Genomic DNA, 21,191 nt, shown 5'->3' on the forward strand with positions numbered 1-21,191 from the left:
TGTGAGGCAAGGAGGTATCTCCTTTTGTAACATACGTCAACCACTCCTTTCCTTTGTTGCTTTCTGAAATCAAGTTGTTCCCAATTTTTCTCCTCAACATTTTAGAGCAAATGATGAGCTGAATGTCTTTTGTTGATGTTAGTCTTTTCTTTTTGAGGATTTTTTTGCATTTGAAGAATTTTCTTTCCACTGTTCTTCTTTTTTTTTATATCTTTTGTTGTTTGTTCTTGAATTAACTTATTTACCCTCATTTACAGGAGATCTTCACATGTGATCCAGCCTATTATAAGTGGACACAATATATCTTCCTGAAAATGTATGAAGCTGGTTTAGTTTATCACAAACAGGTACCACAAATTTATATACATATAAATACATACACACACACACAGATATATATATATACATATATATTTATGTCAATTTTACACTTCATATATGTCAATATATATTAATATATATATACTCACTTTAAGTCAAATTTATAACTGTATGAGGATGTATAAAAGGTTGATTGCTTTATTTGTCTCAGGTTTGACCCAAGCATTTCTTATGCAGTTCTATATATTTCGTAAGAAAGAACAATAATATATATATATACACGCACAATTATGTACATATGTGTGTGCATATGAGTATGTCTGTGTGTGTGTGTGTGCATGCATGTGTGAGAATGTATGTTGTATGTGTGTATGATGGTTGATGATGATGATGATTATGGAGGTGACTTATTCTTCCTATTTTCTCCTTCACCCACCCTCCTTGATTCCTTCCAGGCTTTGGTAAACTGGGACCCTGTTGACCAGACAGTTCTTGCTGATGAACAAATCAATGACCTTGGCTGTTCTTGGCGTTCTGGGGCCAAAGTTGAGAAACGGTCCCTTCGTCAATGGTACCTCAAGACCACAGCTTATGCTAAGGTAAGAACACATCAACAGTCTTTATATTTCCCTTATTTAAGATCTTTTAGAATATATTTTAATATATTCTTTCATTAGTCTGTTTTTATATTTCTTTAAAGTTTTTTGATTGAATTTTGTCTGCAAATGACTTGTCTTGTAAGAATTTTATTAATTACTAGTTATTCATTAAATTCTAAATAATTTCTTTGACTTTTTCCTAAATATCATTATTTTCTTCTTTGGAAATTAGTTTTCTTAAATCTGTTTAAGGGTGGAGGCGCATGGCTTAGTGGTTACGGTGTCAGCATCATGATCGTAAGATTGTGGTATCGATTCCTGGACCAGGCAACGCATTGTGTTCTTGAGCAAAACACTTCATTTCACGTTGCTCCTGTCCACTCAGCTGGCAAAAATGAGTAAAGCTGCAATGGACTGGCATCCCATCCAGATGGGGAACACATACGCCATAGAAACCGGGCCCATGAGCCTGACTAGGCTTTAAAAAGGCGCATTTATTTTATTATTATTAAATCTGTTTAAACCCTTTTTTTTTACCATATTTCTCTTGAAATAAACTGCTATTATATTGATTAATTTTAAAAACAATCAAGAATTAAGTAAAATAACTTTGTTTTAATTAATCTGGTGTTTGAGACATAAATTAAATTGAAATTTTGATGGGAGATTTTAATTTACATCACTTAAAATTGGGGAGTTTGTGTTGATTGTAGAACGAAGATCAGTTCCAGGGATGGGTTGGTATCAGAATGGTTGAGACAAACATAATGGAAAGATTTGGAAGCTAAACCTTATGACTCGGATATTTCTGTTGAAGTACACAGCTTTTTTTTTTCAATCAATTTAAAAATTTTATCTCGTTATATATTTACATTTTCAGTCTCTGTGGGACGGTCTTGCAACTGTTGACCAAAATCTTTGGGGAGACATCATTAGTTTGCAAAAGAATTGGATTGGTAAATGCGACGGCTGCCATTTCTACTTCACAATAATGGTAAGCGCTCAGAGAGGAATTCTTCTTCTCTTAGTTTCAATATGTTTATACAATATGGTTGTTGTTATTGTTGTCATTGTTGTAGTTTTTGTGTTTGTTAGGTCTATGATCAAAACATTCCAGCCATGATCACCCCATCTCAGACTTATTCATTATGTCTTTCCATTTTGAATACAGTAGGATGTGAGTTGCAGCAGACTATGCTGCTTGCTATTTCTGGCAGATCAATCGACCACATAGAGGTACCTCCATATTTGCTTAGTATGGAATAGAAGTGACACACACACACACACATGTGCATCATCATCATCATCATCATCGTCGTTTAGCGTCCGCTTTCCATGCTAGCATGGGTTGGACGGTTCTACTGGGTTCTGTGAAGCCAGAAGGCTTCATCAGGCCCAGTCAAATCTGGCAGTGTTTCTACGGCTGGATGCCCTTCCTAACGCCAACCACTCCGTGAGTGTAGTGGGTGCTTTTTATGTACCACCCGCACAGGTGCCAGACAGAGCTGACATATAAATATACAGACATGTACACACACACATATATGAATACACATATATGCACAGGCATAAATACATACACATACACTCATATGTACACATGCATACACACATACATACATGTACACCTATCATACACAAACATACAAGCATACATATGTACACACACACACACACATATTCACACATACACATGTATCCACATTGTTGATTACATTGACCCCAGTCTTAACTGGTCTTTGTTTTGTGGACCCTGAAATGATGAAAGCCAAAGTGGACCCTGGTCGAATTTCATCTCCGAATGTAAAGACAAAAGAAGACATTCTGCCAGGCATTTTGTCTGCTGAGGATTCTGCTTCTTTGTTGCTGGTTTCTCATCTGAACTGATCTTTCATGTTTGGTCTTCGTATAAAAAGATGGGCCACAGCAAATATTCTGCTCAATACCACAGATTTGCTTGTCAGTTGTTTGACCTTAACCAGTTGAGCATGTCCCTTAGTGGCTGACAATATGTGCATCTCTGATCATGAGCAGAAGTAGTGGGGGAGCATCATAGCCATGTGTTGAGAGGGATTCTTAGGGGTTTGGATAATTCACCTTTGGAAACATAGGTGGTTTGTTCAACATCCTTAAACAATCCTTATTCAGGGAGCTTTTGAGTGGGATGGGCTACTCAACCTGAAGAAAATTCTAACTGGGCCCCACTTGCAAGGTCATGTGCTGTTTATCTTGATATGAAATCACCATGTCATGGACATATGGTTGTGATGCATGCACCTGGTGTGCCCTTATCAGATGGGTAGTCACGATGGGTACACTGGGCTTTGTGTATTTTACCCCAGTGTCATTTTGATGGCATGCACTGCTCTCTCACTCAATAATAATAAGAAGAAGAATGAGAATAATTCTTTCTAGTATAGGCACAAGGTCTAAATTTTGGGAGAGGGGCTAGTCAATGCCTTTGACCCCAGTGTTCAACTGGTACTTATTTTATTGTCCCCAAAAGGATGGAAGGTGAAGTCAGCTATGGTGGAATTTGAACTCACAACATAAAGAGTCAGAAGAAATGCTGCTAAATGTTTTGTCTGGTGTGCTAATGATTCTACCCACTAATTGCCTTAATAGGACAATGATGATAATAATAATAATGTAATCAGACTTGGAAAAAATAATTTAAATATAGAAAGAAATGTTAAATGTTATAAAAGAGAGTGGAGGGGAAGGGGATTATAGCCCTGGGGCCAGCCAAGGACTCCCTCCCCCATCACCACACATACATTAGTCCCAGACCCAGACCATTCTTATATTTACATATTAATTAATCAAATAAATGTTCTGTTTGCCCAGGATGGAGCTACAGAACTGCCAGATGCTGTTGCTGTTTTCACAAAGCAACCAGCAGCCATTTATGGAGTCAGTCACCTGGCATTGGCGCCAACACATCACCTCAACGTTCCAGACTACCACACAGTGAGTTCACAGCATCTTCTTATCTTTTTACTTCGTTATTCATTCATCATCATCATCATCATCATCGTTTAGCATCTGCTTTCCATGCTGGCATGGGTTGGACAGTTCAACTGGGGTCTGGGAAGCCAGAAGGCTGCACCAGGCTCCAGTCTGATCTGGCAATGTTTTTACGGCTGGATGCCCTTCCTAACGCCAACCACTCCGTGAGTGTAGTGGGTGCTTTTTACGTGCCACCGGCACAGGTGCCAGACGGGGCTGGCAAACGACCACGGACAGATGGTGCTTTTTATGTGCCACCGGCACGGGGGCCAGGCGAGGCTGACAACAGCCACGATCGGATGGTGCTTTTTATGTGCCACCGGCACGGGGGCCAGGCGAGGCTGACAACAGCCACGATCGGATGATGCTTTTTACGTGCCACCTTCATTAATTAGGTAATTGATCCTCCCTTCGTCATCATCACCATCATCATCATCACAATTAGCATCATCTCCATCATCATCATCTTCATCATCTTCCCTTCATGTTCCATGTTAGTATGGATTCCTTGGACTGGTCAGTTCTTATTTGAATTTCCTGTTCCCTCCAAGACAGGTCAGAAGGGGGACCATGTCCCATTCTGACTTTCTGGGGTTTTTTTTTGCATGATTTCTTTCTGTGGCTCAGTGCCATATTGTGATAAAGATTCTTGTGCCATTATCAAACTTGGCCTGCTCAAGTAATGTCTGGTGTTATGCTACTCTAGATGGATGGGTCATGGATGGGTTATCAGTCTTATTCCATTCGTACACCTCAGGTGGGTAAATGCACGGGGGGGGAGGTCAGATGTTTGTTATTTACCATGTTTTCTTTGTTTTGTTTGTTTCTCTGTTAAATATCTACCTCAATTAGTGACCCCTAACACACCCGTGTCTTGCTTCTTTCAGCCAGGGGTTGATCAAACAGCTGGGAACAAAGACCAAGGTAATAAAAGCTTCTGTCTTTTGAGGTGGGGGGAGGAGCATAATGGTAGCGATGGTAATAGTAGTATTGGTGGTGGTGGTGGTGGTGGTGGTGGTAGTAGTATGAATAGTGATGATGAAAATAGTAGTAGTAGTAGTGGTAATAGTATTAGAGGAGAAAAGTGTGACATATTCACAGTTAATTCTTGTTATGAAATGAGGCAGGGGAGACAACCCAGGAATTCAAATAAAATTAATTAAATATAGAATAAAGTGGGTGGGGAGTCTACTCTTTGGTAACTATGGTGATAATAATGTAGATGTTTCATGCTTATTATACCTCATCAGCAAAGTAGCGCAAAACCATAATTTCCAAATTGCTAGAGAGAACTAGAGGGGCTTTTTTAGTGAATGTGCAGTGTTTTGATAAATTGAAATATTTCTTCCTTGGTTTCATCCTGCAGATGTCTTTGAGCTTTATCCTAATGTTATTTCTTGAGATGTCCTGATCCACTTCAAGTATAAACCTAACATTACTCCTAACTTCCAGATGTGTTTCATCTTCTATTACTGTAGGCCCAATGTTCAGATCCCCTGAAAATAATCTTTCTACTTCCAGATGTGTTAACCTCAATATTAATATTTCTCCAGATGTCTTGATCTTGACTAATACCAATTCCATTTTCCAGATGTGTTGCTGACAGTAAAAGCCATTCATCCATTCACCAAAGCAGAAATTCCTGTTATTGTCTCACCAACAACAGAATTTGACATGTTCAATGAATGTAGTTTAGGTAAGAAAAAATCTGAAGAACTTTGTCAAATTTTAATAGGAGTGAGGGAGGAACTTTCTAATGTCTGTTTGAACCTTATCCTCTCTCTCTATCTTTCCCTCTCTCCCCTCTCCATTTACCCATTTGTATATATATATCCCCCCCACACACTTTCTCTTTCTACCCACTTATAATAATAATAATAATAAACATTGTGTACAGTGCTCAGGTGCACTACAACTCATCGAAAGTGTATATATAATCAGGTGTAGTTTCGACGGATTTCGGAAAGCCTGAGGGCCTTAAAGGATGCAGTGTCATGGCAGTCAACAACTTACGCAGGCAGTTTATTCCATGCTGTCTATCTCTACCCTTTACCACTCTCTCTCTCTCTCTTTCTATTTAGATGAAGTACAATATCCCCATCCATGTACCTCCCTACTTATCTCTCTCTCTCTATCTCTCTCTACATAGATAAGGGACCATATCTATGGAAAAAGTAACTCAGCTGCAATTTCCATTGATCGATTTCGATTAGTGAGGATCAGAATCGAAATCGATCAATGGAAATTGCAGCTGAGTTACCAGTGCTGGTGGCATGTAAGACAACCATCCGTTCGTGACCGTTGCCAGCGCCACCCCAACTGGCCTCATGCCAGTGGCATGTAAAAGCACCATCCGCTCGTGTCCGTTGCCAGCCTCGCCTGGCCCCCGTGTCAGTGGCACATAAAAGCACCATCCATTCGTGGCCGTTTGCCAGCTCCGTCTGGCACCTGTGTGGGTGGCACGTAAAAAGCACCTACTACACTCACAGAGTGGTTGGTGTTAGGAAGGGCATCCAGCCGTAGAAACACTGCCAGATCAGACTGGAGCCTGATGCAGCCTTCTGGCTTCACAGACCCCAGTTGAACCGTCCAACCCATGCTAGCATGGAAAGCGGATGCTAAACGATGATGATGATGATCTACCTCTATCTACAATTTTACAAAGCTGAATAATTTTTCTGCCTCTCACTGTCACTTGAAACAAATCCGGTAGACCCAAGAGTCTTTTAGATTTTTCTGAGAAACCCAGGAGATCTTTAAACTTATGGGACTTGACCAATAATCAGAACTTTTGTTCAGCTGATAAATTTAAAATGAAATTTTGAGTAAAATAAACCAAAAAGAAAGTCAAATACTTCCCAGTTTTGTTTTGATATTTTCAGGAATTCCGTGTTTGTCTGTTGAGGATGCTAAAACGGCCCAAGAATTTGGACTCGAAACTGTTGAAGTATTTGCTACAAATGGAGACGAAGAAGTCCTCATAAACTCTGGACAGGTGAGACATTTATTTGTATTCTTACACAGAATTTACCATTTTTGACAGAATCTAAAATTACAAACCAATAAGGGAATGTCATTTGTCAGTAAATTGGCTAGAAATACCAGCCAAATCACCTTCAAATTACACTATACTGTCTTAAAAGATCAAGTACACTATATGATACAGTTCTAGATATACTATGTGGTCACAGCATGGCCAAAAGGTTAAGAAATTGCAATCGAGAAGTCTGGGTTCAATTCCCCTGAATGACATCTGTGTGGCAAGTGTTTTTTAGGTGAGGTGAAGTCTTGTGAATAACACTGAATGAATGGAAACTGCATGGAAGCCTGCCAGACTGGTTGTGGTTGAGCACACTGTCTACACTGTTAGAGATATGTCTGTGGAATACTCAGCCACTGACTGGCAAATTCAGGGGCAGGTAATTCAATTAAGTCAAACAACTGAATCCTTATTGAAATCAACGGTGATCCATCCATTTGTCTGTCTGTCTGTCTCATATATTCTTGATCCAGTCAGAAAAGCAGTAAGATGGCAGAATCATCTTGGGCAAAGCGCTTAGCAGCATTTCGTCCATCTTTACATTCTGAGTTCAAATTCCACTGAGGTTGACTGGACCTTTCATCCTTTTAGGGTCGATAAAATTAGTACCAGTTGAATACTGGGGTCCACAACTGGGACCCTCCCCCAATATTACTGGCCTTGTGCCAAAATTTGAAACTATTATTATTATTATTATTATCTAATCTTTTTTTCCTTCCAGTTCACTGGTTTTAAGAAATCTGAGGCAATGAAATCTATACAAGAATATGCGAAGGTAAAAAAAACAAACTATAAATTTAATTTAATTTTTATGAATGAATTCAGAGTTTCTGAGTTCAACTCACAGTCATGTCACTAATTTAACTTAATTCTTTTGTTAATTATTATTTACAAAAGCTAGTACATGCTAATTTAATTAGCATGAATTTCTACCTTCTGGTTTGGTGACAAGAAATCTCGTCAAATCCCAAGAATCTTTCTTAGGATTTTCTGCAGAATATAGAATGGTACTTTTCTGCAGGTTGACAGTGCAAGCTTCAATTCCAGTTTCTTTCAGTCTTTTTAGATAGCATTTTGGTTGTTGTACCAAGAGCACCAATTCCTACAAGAAGAATTATTATCTTGGTCTTCCACAATCTTCTCACGTCTCTGGACACATTCTGATATTTTTCAAGTTTTTTCAACTTCTTTGGTATCAAATCTGCTTTCATAAGGAATTCTTCTTATGATTATTTCTGTTGTTGTTGTTGTTGTTACTACTGTTATTATTATTATTGCTGCTGCTGCTACTACTACTACTACTAATGTATTTCAACTTTGTGAATTTACAGCAAAATAATGTTGGTGGTCATTTAGTGAGTTCCCACCTGAAGGATTGGTTAATCTCAAGACAGCGCTACTGGGGGACACCAATTCCGTTGATCCATTGTGAAAAATGTAAGGTAAGAATTTATACAACGACCCTTCAGCACTCTACTTAAATATTCAGAGTATTTTTTATGTTGTACTTTTTATAAACTAATTGTCCTGATATCGTGTGACAGTTGTGAATGAGTGTCACTGTCATACAAGCAGTTCCATTCTTTTCCAATATGTTTTGGAAGCATGTTTGGCCATGGAGGAATATTATCTTGCTTGGAAGCAGGTAAGGGCTAATGACAGGATGGCATCAAGGTGTAGAAAATCTTCCTCGGTAAATTCCATCTGACCCATGCAAGCATTGGAAAGTGGAAGTTAAGCCCATGCAGATGACAGTGATGTTGTTGTTTTTGTAGATGATGATGACTACCTTACCTGTGTATTACCTATATTTTAAGGTTGTCCCTGTGCCATACCAAGATTTACCTGTTGAGTTAGCTACAGTGGAAGAATTGTCTGGAAAATGTATTGCACCACTCTCACATCTCAAAGACTGGCAGAAAGTCCAATGTCCACAGTAAGTAGTTCTGTATGTGGTCTCACACATTTAGAAATGATTTTAGAAAGAATTCTTGATACAATCACAGTATTTGAAGAAAAATTTCCTTAGAATAAAATTATCAATGGTATAAAAGAATCTTGAAAAAACAAGCGATAATACGAACCTCATGGAAGGTAGCATTCGTAACATGTGAGTGCTTTCACTATTTACAGTTTTTCAAAAACACATGTTACGGGGTGCAAAGAAGAAGTTGTTTTTAATAAATAGTGTTGACTACTTTCAGTTTAGTTTCAGATTTAGAATTCTTATAAAGTATTCTTCTTTTGCCTTTTGAAGAAGCTTGCTTCCCACCCACATGGTTCCAGGTTGAGTCCCACTATATGGCACCTTGGGCAAGAGTCTTCTAAAATAGCCTTGGGCTAACCAAAGCCTTGTGGGTGAATTTGATGGGCAGAAACTGAAAGAAGCTTGTCATATGTGTGTGTATGTGTTTGTCCCCTACCACTGCTTGACAACCAGTGTTGGTGTGTTTATGTCCCCGTGACTTAGTGCTTCAGCAAAGGAGACCGATAGAATAAATACTATGCTTTAAAACAAGAAAATCCTGTGGTTGATTAGTTTGACTAAAACCCTTCAAGCTGGTACTCCAGCATGGCCACAGTCAAACGACTGTAACAAGTAAAAAATAAAAGATATGTTGAAAAAGGAAATATTCGGACATTCACCACATGAAGTTCTGATTTGTTGCTTATGTATCCTAACTTGATCTATACTTTGAATTTTTGGGGGTTTGCTCAGTTCAGTTCGTTTACACATCCCACAACAAAGGTCTCTGCAGTTTGTTCCTTGCATTTTTTCATTCTCTTGAGGTGGACTTTGCCCACAATGCAAGGAGAATTATATCTGCCAAAATATCATTCTACAAAACCATGAAAATATCTTCCATGACCTGTTGGTTCAAGTCTTTCCCTGTTCATTCTACAGGTGTGGAGGTCCAGCCAAGCGAGAAACGGATACAATGGATACCTTTGTGGATTCTTCATGGTACTTCCTGCGGTACCTTGACCCTTGCAATGACAGTGCCATGTGTGATCCAGCAGCTGCAGTAAAAGAAATGCCTGTTGACCTCTATATTGGTGGCAAAGAACATGGTCAGTGTTGGTCACTTCTGGACTGCAGCATACAGTCAATTGGTTTTATATTTTTTTGTATTATTTTATTGTTTCAAACAGGTCGGGCAGGGCCCATATCCTTTTTAATTCAGATGATGATGATGATGATGATGATGTTGAAGGACAAAAGTGACCGATTGGTTTGGATTAATTGAAGATTGATGGGATTGCAGTCCCACATAGTTTTGGGGAAGAAGGATTGGGTGAAAATGATGGAAGTTGCAGAGGAGAGATGTGACTTTTTTGTTGATATGTTTTGGTGTATGTGTGTGTAAGTGTGTATATGTAGTTGTGTGTGTGTGTGTGTGTGTGTATATATATGTGTATATGTATGTACATGTATGTGGTGTGTGTGTGTGTGTACCAAAGCTTTCTTTTCCTCATCCTTCTTCACTCTCGAGTTCTTCTCCGGCCGCACTTCAATTATTCTGCCCCATCTAGTTTCATCTTTTCACATTTTGAGTTCAAGTCCTGCTGAGGTTCATTTTATATTTCATCATCTTGGGGGATGGGGGTGATATCATCAGCTCTCGTCCCTACATGGTAGTGGGAGTGGTAGTAGTAGTAGTAGTAGTTTTTGTTTTAATTTTTCTCACCCACACTCATTCCTTTTACTTCACTTAACACACACACACACTCTCTCTCTCTCTCTCTGTACATTTTTTCTCGGGTTCAACCCAGGCCTGCATGGAACATGGCTGTTAAATGATGATGATGATGATGAACGAACATGTTAACTCTCTTTTTCTCTCTTTCACTCTTTCCCTCCCTATCACACACACTCTCTCTCTCTTTCTCTTTCTCTCTCTCTCTTTCACTCACACAATATTCGTTCTTTCCTAATTCTATGAATTAACTAATTAACACTTCCCTAATTGTTCTCCTCATTACAGCCACACTTCATCTCTACTATGCCCGTTTTGTCAGCCATTTCCTCTATGATTTAGGGGTCTTGGCTCAGAAGGAACCCTTTATCAACTTGCTCACGCAAGGTATGGTGATGGGTCGCAGTTACAAAGTCAGAGACACAGGTTCATATCTCTCTGAGGACCAAGTGGACTTTTCAGGTAATTTATACATTCTTTGTATGTGTGTGGCTGTTTGTACAGGCGTGTGTGTGTGTGTGTGAGCTTGTGTGTTTATGTGTGAAAGAGAGGCAAACATCCTGCCTAAACAGCCAGTGGTCATAGCTTGTGGTGAGTGAATATGTTTCGGTCAGTGTTTCCAGTGGGAAGTTAAAAAGTTTTTGGCACGCATTTGGTAAAATGTTTGAAATTTTGAATTTTCATTCAAAGTTTGTTCAACATTCATTTTTCGAGCTAGAATGGCTAAGAGTGGGGAGGGGGTATTCGAGGCAGAGTTTTGCCGGTGGCACCTAAAAAGCACCATCTGTATATGGCCGATGCCAGTGTTGCCTTGACCAGCTTCTGTGCTGGTGGCACATAAAAAGCACCAAACAATTGTGGCTGTTGCCAGCTTCCCCTGGCACGTAAAAAGAACCCAGTGAAGATTTGTAAATGATGTTGTCATTAACCCATACCAAATTTTCCAAGCAAAGGATTGTTTTTTTTTAAGGATTTTGAAAGTGCAAAGAGATTGGTTGTAACATCAACGAGAAATGTAAACATCTTCACTGCTTTTGCACAGGCAGCAACAAGAAAGCTCATGGACTGTCACTCACGTTTGCAGACACACACACACACACTCATTTGTTAGCATGGCTGAGGTGAATACTCTGTAGAGTCATTGTTTTTGTAACTGGAAGCCTTTCCTGTCACTAACCCTCACCTGTTTTTCAAGTAAGGGATTTCTTATTATAAATGTCTTTAAAACCAGCGGATGATTTGTTGACGGAAATGATTCCAACTTTACTGCTTGTAGGTCAGTATCCCTCAGAGCCGTGCAAATGCAAGCAACACACACACACACACACACACATATACATACCATACAATGGTCTCCTTTTGTCTGCCAAACACATTCAGAAGTCTTCGGTCAGTCTTAAGCCTTTAGTGGTAGACTCTTGGCCAAGGTGTTGCCTAATGGGACTGAACCCAAAACCTCATGGCTTCAAAACGACCCTTTTAACCACACAGCCATGACTGTGTCTATGGTTCACCAGTAATGTTTAGTTTCGTCCCCTGTGGGCCACAAAAGACATAAATATTGTGAACCCCTACTGTAGATTTTGGGATTAAATTGTGGTAACGCTATGGAGGGTACCCCAAAAGCCACCCGGTGCCAGGAGAAAATCTAATAACATTTAAGTAAGTTAATTAAGGTAAATTAAATTAAAGGTAATTGAAATATCAAACCTTTTGTTGGGTTTTGTGACCTCCTCTGTGTGTGTGTGTGTGTGTTTGTTTGCAGTGGTGGATCATCAGGGTTTGTAATGTTTTGTGTTTGAAGCAGTTGAGAGCTTTTTCTTTGGCCAGAAGTGTAGCACAAGTGACACCTATGACACAGTCTTCAGCAATGTGACTGTGTTAATGATAAAAATAATAAAGTTGCTATTTTAATTATCCAGAATTGATTGTGTATCAATCCACTTTCTGTTTCAGGTGACCACCCTGTTGAAGCAGCGACTGGATTGGCTGTGGACACATTCTGGGAGAAAATGAGTAAATCTAAGCAGAATGGTGTTGATCCTGAGGTGGGTACAGAGAAAGGGAGAGGCAAGGAGAGAGAGAAGAAGAAGAGAGAGAGAGAGAGAGAGATGGATAGCGAAAGGGAAGAGAAGTAGAGAGTGAGGCAGAGTAAGAGGCAGAGAGAAATAAAACAGTTTATTGTAGAAGACTTCTAATTAACTCGTTAAATTTTAAATTACAATCCAGTTTGCATTCAAATTATATGAAATATCTTCCTATTTTCTTTCTCTTCCAAAAAAAGGATGTCTTGAATGAGTTTGGAGTTGATTCTACCCGGATATGCATTTTGTCAAATGTTGCTCCAAAATCTCACAGGAATTGGTCCAATGAAGGTTTGTCTTCATCTCGTTTTATTCTCTTTTATTCCCTTTTTTTATCATATTTCTGCTTTGTGGTGTCATCCGAGGAAGAATGCACCACCCTTGACTTTATATCAGAGTCTCCAAGACTGATGGAAGGAAGAGAGAATGGTGTCTCTGAATGAAGGCCTAGCCTGAAAGTCTTCACAGAGTTGACTCCCTGAAGATACCCAAAGTCAGCTGCTAAATTAGGGGACAGTTTAAAATATTCCAACTAAAAACAGCTACAACCCTTCCAGTCAGCTTCCAATCATTTTCTGCCAAACTTCACTGATGAGTCTTGGATCAAAGACACCCAAATTGCTGTGAAGTGGATTTGAACCAAGAATCACCTAATTGCACAGTGAATATTTTAATCATAGATTGGAGTGGGTAGAGCTGTGCTGTTAAGAAATTCACTTCCCAACATGGTTGTAGGTTCAATCCCACGACACGACACCTTGACCAAGTGTCTTCTAAAGCTCAAGGCCAACTAAAGCCTTGTGAGTGGATCTGGCTGTTGGAAACTGAAAGAAGCCCATTGTATGTGTGTGGAGGTGGGGTGTTTATGTATCCTTGTCTTGATATTGGGTGATTGTTGTAACCAAACATGTAAAGATTCCTTGTAAAACCAATCCTTCTTGGTGACAAGAAGGGCATCTGGCCATGGAACTTAACTGTCAAAGACCCAGATGCAGTTCTTGTCCAACCAATGCTAGATGCGAAAAACTGATGACGTTTTATTTTGCCATTTGCAGAGTTCCGAGGAATCATTAACTGGCAGTCTAAAATCTGGAAGATAGTCTCAGACTATATCCTCATGAAAACTTCAGGCTCATTCCAAGAAGTTTCTCCACAACTTTTGAAACAACACGAAGAGAAAATGTTTGAATTTAGAAACTACTTCTTAAAAGAGGTAACATTTTGTTTTCTGTCTTTTCTACAAAGGTTTCGTGGAATCTGCATAAAATCCTTTGTTATCCCCTTTTGTATCTTGTTTATGAATTAATATGAACAGGGGGTACTCTGAGGTAGGTGGTACCCTTAGATTTTCCTGGTCTTCTGAGACAAGAGGGAGTTTATGTTTGAGTGCGATGCCATACGTCTCGTATCTGCTTAATTGGTTCTTGAGTTTGGTTCAGATATTTCTACAGATATTCCAGCTTAACAAAAGGACAAACCCTGAAATTACTGCTGCTGCCACTCTGGCTATACTCCCTCTATGCAAAGGTGCATGGCCTAGCAGTTAAAGTGTTGCACTTACAACCACAGGATTGAAGGTTCAATTCTTGGACAGGGTGGTGAGTTGTGTTCTTAAGCAAAACACTTTATCTCCCATTGCTCTGTGATCACTTCAACACTTGACATCCACCTGTACAGGTAATGTCGATTTAATGAAGCCAGTGAGCTCGTGTACAGCACACAAACACCTGATCATTATAAGCGAATGATTTGTTCTGGTCGTTCAGCAAGAAATTGCTGAACCATCTTTCTTGGACCATGAGAAACAATCAGCACTCCTAACATGACCTCTGTCCTCAATAATGTCTACCAACTCCCCCCTCCGTCTCCCTTGCACACACTCTCTCCCTCTCCCTCACACACTCTCTCCCTCTCCCTCACACACTCTCTTTCTCATTCTCCCTCCCCCTCCCTCCCTCCCTCTCCCTCTCCTTCACACACACTCTCTCTCTTTCTCCTTGATGATACAATAAAGATTTGTAAAACCCACCCAAGGGATTCTCCATTCGAGTATCCTGAAAGAAACATGTCTGTTCCAACGTATCCATGCATGGACCCATTCATTTCCATCTTTACCTTCACATTGATATGTATGCCCCAAGAACATTTATTATCAAAACCCCTGACAATCCTTGAATGACCATCCTTAAAGAATGTTCTCTTCTGTTTAGGTGACGTTCCACTTTGAGAAGACATTTCTTATCAGTGTTGCCATATCTCGGCTGCAGGGTTTCACAAACAGCATCAGGGTAAGTACAGGGTACCGGCAGGATACCTCAATGACCAACATGTATGATCAAGGGAAATCCAGTCATGACCATCCTGTTCTACAACTGTGTAGAACTGTGTTATCAAGACACATTCATTTCATTTCTTTTTTACATATGTTTTTCCATGCTAGCATGTGTTAGATGTGTGTGTATATATATATATATATATATATATTATTGAGGTTTTGCTTTACAGCTGGATGTTCTTCCTGTTGCTAACCCTTAACTGTTTTACAAGTAAAGGAGCTCTTATTTATTATGTCTCTGAAGGCACAAAAGGGATGTGGCAACAATATCACCATTTGTAGTTTGTGATTAGAGAAGTGTGCAAGTTAAATATACAGATACACACACACACATGCACCCATATATATATATATATATATATAATATATATATATATATATATATATATTATATATATATATATACATACATACATACATACACACACAATGCCTCGTGTGCATGTTACTCTATATTTATCAATCTATGCAGTTATTTTATGGTGAAAGTTTGATTCCTTTGTGAAGAATGTGAAACAGTGTGTTTATCATATTATATACTCTTTGCTTTGGTCAGTTGTCTGTTAGCTGACCAACGTGAGAGACTTGTGGGACATCCAGTCAGTCTTGAGTTTAACTTCATTTTCCACTGTAAAATGTAAGGTTGTCTTGTTGAAGACATGATGTCTCCCTAGTGCTGGTGCCAGAGAGAAAAATAATCACTGAGTCCACTCTACGAAGTGGTTGGTGTTAGGAAGGGCACCAAGCCAGAAATGGGACAGGAGTGAGATGAATCCCTTGACCGGTCTGGGTGAGCAGTAGCCCCTGAATACATATTCACTCTGACCAGAATGATTCAGTCAACTCAAGGGAAGTTCATGTAAAATGATGATGATTTCAAACTTGACTCTCCTATTTTTAGTGTTGGTCACATCCATTCAGATTTCCAGTGTAAAACAGGTTCTCCTGGGGTTACTTTTGTGTCCAGAATTGTTTCACCACTTGACCACTTCCATTTTCATCTGTTTCTTTTTCCTATCAGAAAATTCCTGCAGATGTGAGGGTCAACAGCGAAGTGTTTGGTTCCGTCTTGGCTGATTTTGTCATCATGCTTGGTCCCTTGGCGCCAAGTTTTGCTTCTGAATTGTGGGCAGGATTGGGCAGTGTGTCCCCTCACACTTCTTCTTATGATTGGGTAAGTCTGTGTTTTGCTTTGTTTCTTTAGTTCTTTACTCTCCTCCTCCTTCACCTCTCTTCCTCTTTCCCCTCCCCTCCTTCCTCTTTCCCCTTCATATTGACATTATTACTGTTGCCTTCCACAAGACTTTTGCTAATTCCATTTCTAAATTCTTGTAACTTTGATTATGTAGAAATGCTTTCATCTGCAGGGATGGTCATATCTGCTAATACACATGTACTCCTCCTCCTCCTCCTCATTATTATTATTGTTAAGGCAGCAAGCTGGCAGAATCACTTCTGTGCCAGGCAAAATGCTTAGCGGCATTTCATCTGTCTCTACATTCTGGGTTCAAATACCACCAAGGTCAACTTTTCCTTTCATCCCTTTCAGGGGTCAATAAAATACCAGTTGAACATGGGGGTCGATGTAATTTACTATCCCCCATCTTTGAAATTGCTGGCCTTGTGCCAAAATTTGAAGCTGTTATTATTGAGTGAGAGAGCAGTTCATGCCATCAAAGTGACACTGGGGTAAAATATACGAAGCCCAATATACCCATCATGACTACCCGGCTGATAAGGGTACACCAGGCACATGCATCACAACCATATGTGCGCGACATGGTGATCACATATCAAGATAAAAAGTGCATGACCTTGCAGGTGGGACCCAGTTAGAATTTTCTTTTGGTTGAGTAGCCCATCCCGCTCAAAAGGTCCCTGAATAAGGGCTGTTTAAGGATGTTGAACAAAACACCCATGTTTCCTAAGGTGAATTATTCAAACCCCAAAGAATCCCTCTCAACACATGGCTATGATGCTCCCCCACTACTTCTGCTCATGATCAGAGATGCACATATCGTCAGCCACTAAGGGACATGCTCAACTGGTTGTGGTCAAACAACTGACAAGCAAATCTGTGGTATTGAGCAGAATATTTGCTGTAGCCCATCTTTTATTCCAAAAAAATTATTATTATTATTATTATTATTTGTGTCTTGTGTTCTGTTTACCAGAGTCAAAATGTTCTACACCAAAAATGGCCCAGGATTGATGAAAAGTACCAACTTCCGTTAATTGTTAGGGTAAGCCTAATTATGTTTCTTTAATTGTGAGATTATCAGGAACTCTCTAGTTTGGAATGTAGGGAGCTCTCTAATAATGTAAATGAGAACCTTTTAGTGTGTGTCAAGAACTCTCTTAGCATGGAGAAAAGATTTAGTCTAGAGGATGAGGAACTCTCTAATGTGGAGGATGAAGAACTCTCTGATGTGGACTGCATGAAATAAAAAGGAAATATTGGTCTTTCTTATTTTTATACAGTGATGTAAATGGTTGTCATGGTGAGGCTCCACCTGGAAGATGCTGAGACAGGAATTTGTAATGAGTTCATATCTCAAGATGTTGGATCTCACAGGATCCAGATGAATTGAAATCCACTGGACTGTGGATTCGTCCATCCTTTGAGGTTCTGGGAATGGCTTTCATGGAATCCACTTTTGCAAAGTTTTGGAGCCAGTCCTTGGCTCTTTCTTTGCAAAGATTTTCCTGCAGATGAATTGGGTTCTGTCCCTCCATATCTCAATCACTGATACACGTATAAATATACCATGTCAGTACGAAACAATGTTTAATTGATTATGTGGTACCTGCTTACAGCTGGGTGTACTGAGCTGCTGAGAATTAAGTGTCTTAGCTAGAGTTCTACCACACCATGGTACCTATTTACAGCTAGGTCGACTGGGCTATCAATAGTTAAGTGTCTTGGTCATAGACACAGTAGAGTGAACTATACCACACTGTGGTACCTACTTATGGCTAAATAGACTGCTTCTCCTATTCCGTCTTTTTTACCTGTCCCTGAAGCTTAAAACTTAATTAACCTTATATCCAGCTTGTCTTCAATACTGAACCATTCCTGATGGTGTTTACTTTCTTTGTGTTTTTCAGCATCAAGGAGTTGAAATCTTTTCCAAGCGCTTCCCAAAAACCCAGCTGAACCAACTCACAGACCTCACGGCTTACGAATACATTTTAACGAGTAAAAAAGTGAGGAATCGGATAAAAAGTTTGCAGCTGTCAGATCTTCACTTCCGCTTGGATGAGAATTACCGTGCTGAATTTACCATTCCACATTAACCATTTCCTCAGAGGTTTAAGGTCACATATTTATTAGAGGAACAGGCAATTGGTGTGTTGTGGTATTCATTCATTCTGGGAGTTTTTTAGTAGTAACAGCTTTGTTGATTGAGAATTGAACTCTGCATCATTGCAGTACCACTGTACCCCCTGCCACTTCAGTACCAGTGTCTCACCACTGCAATGCTGCTGGACCTCTGCTGCAGTACTGCTGTATCTCCACTGCTATACCGCTGTACTCCTGCTGCAGTACTGCTGCGTTACACTTGTTATACCACTGCAGTACTGTTCCACCACTTCAGTGTCACTTTCTGTGCCTTTAATCCTTAATAATAAGTCAACCCCAGTATATTACTGGTATCCTGTTTTATTAACTTTAAGGAACTTGAATGGTAAAGTAAAATCCTTTGGTTGGATTTGAAACCCAGTGGGATGTTGAGTGAAATATTGTAAACCATCCAGTTTGATTGCTTACTACCTCACCCACCACCCTCCCAACCATCACCACTCTGACCCCCCCCCCCCGCACTCACATCTTTTATCTTTTACTTGTTTCAGTCATTGGATTGTGGCCATGCTGGGGCACCACTTGAAAGCTTGTCCTTGCTTTTAAGTTTAGTACTTATTCTGTTGGTCTCTTTTTGCCAAACTGCTAAGTTATGGGAACATAAACAAACTGACACTGGTTGACAAGTGGTGTTGGTAGGGGTAGAAATACAACACAAACAGGCTTCTTTTAGTTTCCATCCACCGAATTCATGCATGAGACTTTGATTGACCTGGGGCTGTAGTAGGAGACACTTGCCAAAAGTACTGCACAGTGGGATTGAACCCAAGACCCCATGGCTGGGGAGCAAACACCTTAACCACTCAACCACATCTGCACTTATTTATTTTTAGCAAAAATAAGATCAGAGAAATGACCGAGAGTGGCTGCTGACATAAATTTGAACAACAGAGACAAATACAGGTATATCAAATACCGTACAACATAAATTCTTGATTTATTAAAGTTATCTGCACCTCTTAGAGGATCTTCCTTAATTACCAAATAGCAATGAAGACCAGCTCCATGGAAGAAATGGAGATAATCTCGTGAATGAAGAATTCTCCAAAGGTGAGATGCCGTTAAGGAAAAGGACAGTTTATCTTTAGCGGAGTCCACAATGTTACAAGCGTTAGGGACCAGGTCCCAGTGTGAAGACAATGTAAATCATTTTTTTTTCCTACCAGTCTTGTTCCTTCTCCTTTTGACTAAGAAATGCAGAAAAAAAACCATTCGCTCCAACACCACCACCAGAACCAGCAGAGGAAGCAGTTACTGTAGGGGGGGGGGTTAATCTGTTGAATTATTGCAATTCAGAAGATGCTAAATATCCACACACCAGCAAGGATTATCAACTGCAAAGACAAAAAATAAAGAATGAATCTATTGAAATAAATCCCTCCCCCCAGACCTCTTTTTTTTTTTTTTGGCACAGTTCTTTGTGAATTTGTTTAAGTCATTTTGCATAAAAGATGAACAGAAAAAAAATCTTACTCTAAGAAGTAAGTCCTTGTAAATATTTTCCAAGAAATATATATTTCAGACACCAGTTTTCATTGTAATGTTGTTTTTCTTCTACCAATAACATTGTTGGTTATTTGTGTTAAAATAGTGACCACCACTGACTCACAAATTAATAACAGTATTGAATAACACACATGTACACACACACACACACACACACACATAATTGGTTTCAGATTTTTGGCACAAGGCCAGCAAATTTTGAGGGAGTCACTAAGACAATTACACCAACCTCAATGTTCAATTGGTTTTTTATTAAAGGATGAAAGGCAAAGTTGATCCCAGTGGAATTTGAACTCAAAACATGAAGTCAGAAGAAATACTGCTAAGCATTTTGCACAATCCTGCCAGCTTGCTGCTTACAGATATATAGATTATAATCTCTTTGTTTATAAAGAATACTTTCTTTCTAAAATAGCTCCTAGGAAAAACAGATGTGAATAAAAAAGAAATGTGTTATTTGGGATGAATAAAAGTAGGTCACAGATGTTATTTAACCAAAGTTTTCTCAGCACTGGTGAAGTATATTAAATTGTTAACATAATCATATATATATATATATATATATATATTGATAAAAATGGTAAGACAACAAAAGAATGAAAGAGACCTCGATATTACGTAAATAGAGGAATTTATCTGTAAATATATGTGACAATTATTCGGTAGCCATGATAAAACTCCAAGTTTCTGATGCCGTGGTAGAAATCCATGTTACCATCTGTAAAAGTAATGTTAGTTAGTTAGTTAATTTGGCTCAAAAGCAAATAGCAAGGACATGGAGTTAAGTACAGGGTGGTGTTCATGTAAAGAGTTCAGGCCACTTGAGGTCAAGGGAGGCTTTGAACAAAGCGGTCGTCGGCATCTTCACCATCTCGTCTGGCAGCTTGTTCCACGGAGAAAGCTCCTCTCCTTCGATTGAGATAAAATCGTCGCAGGTAGAGCTTTTTGGAATGACCCCGCAGCCGACGCTCTGGAGCAGGAGTGAAGAACAGCTCTTTCGAGAGGTTACACTTTCCGCTTATGATGTTGTGGGCGAGAATGAGATCACCACGGCGGCGGCGTTTTTCAAGAGAATAAAGGTCGAGCGTCCTCAGCCTTTCTTCGTAGGACAAATTATTGAGACCATGAACCATGCGGGTAGCCAGCTTCTGGACTCTTTCGAGATGCTGTATGTCTTTGAGGAGATAAGGAGAAGAGGCTTGAATCCCGTACTCCAATATGGGTCTCACCAGTGT

The 21,191-nt window shown here is 39.5% G+C and overlaps 1 protein-coding gene across 3 annotated transcripts in view; it reads left to right on the forward strand.

The window, feature by feature from the left end:
- Positions 1–18,748, forward strand: part of LOC115221537 (probable leucine--tRNA ligase, mitochondrial) — a 27,794-nt gene extending 9,046 nt beyond the window's left edge. For all 3 annotated transcript variants that reach the window (XM_036510622.1, XM_036510623.1, XM_029791739.2), the window contains exons 7-25: positions 258–347; positions 777–920; positions 1,801–1,914; positions 3,768–3,890; positions 4,817–4,853; positions 5,521–5,625; positions 6,812–6,924; positions 7,691–7,744; positions 8,301–8,411; positions 8,787–8,905; positions 9,875–10,041; positions 10,956–11,129; positions 12,624–12,715; positions 12,952–13,042; positions 13,807–13,964; positions 14,962–15,039; positions 16,108–16,260; positions 17,261–17,329; positions 18,195–18,748. In XM_036510622.1, coding sequence (XP_036366515.1) covers positions 258–347; positions 777–920; positions 1,801–1,914; positions 3,768–3,890; positions 4,817–4,853; positions 5,521–5,625; positions 6,812–6,924; positions 7,691–7,744; positions 8,301–8,411; positions 8,787–8,905; positions 9,875–10,041; positions 10,956–11,129; positions 12,624–12,715; positions 12,952–13,042; positions 13,807–13,964; positions 14,962–15,039; positions 16,108–16,260; positions 17,261–17,329; positions 18,195–18,383 — 2,181 coding nt within the window. In that variant the 3' untranslated portion in view covers positions 18,384–18,748. The remainder of the gene's footprint in view (positions 1–257; positions 348–776; positions 921–1,800; positions 1,915–3,767; positions 3,891–4,816; positions 4,854–5,520; positions 5,626–6,811; positions 6,925–7,690; positions 7,745–8,300; positions 8,412–8,786; positions 8,906–9,874; positions 10,042–10,955; positions 11,130–12,623; positions 12,716–12,951; positions 13,043–13,806; positions 13,965–14,961; positions 15,040–16,107; positions 16,261–17,260; positions 17,330–18,194) is intronic.
- The last annotated feature ends 2,443 nt before the right edge of the window (positions 18,749–21,191 follow it).

This window comes from Octopus sinensis, linkage group LG18 (assembly GCF_006345805.1).
Source record: "Octopus sinensis linkage group LG18, ASM634580v1, whole genome shotgun sequence".
NCBI lineage: Eukaryota > Metazoa > Mollusca > Cephalopoda > Octopoda > Octopodidae > Octopus > Octopus sinensis.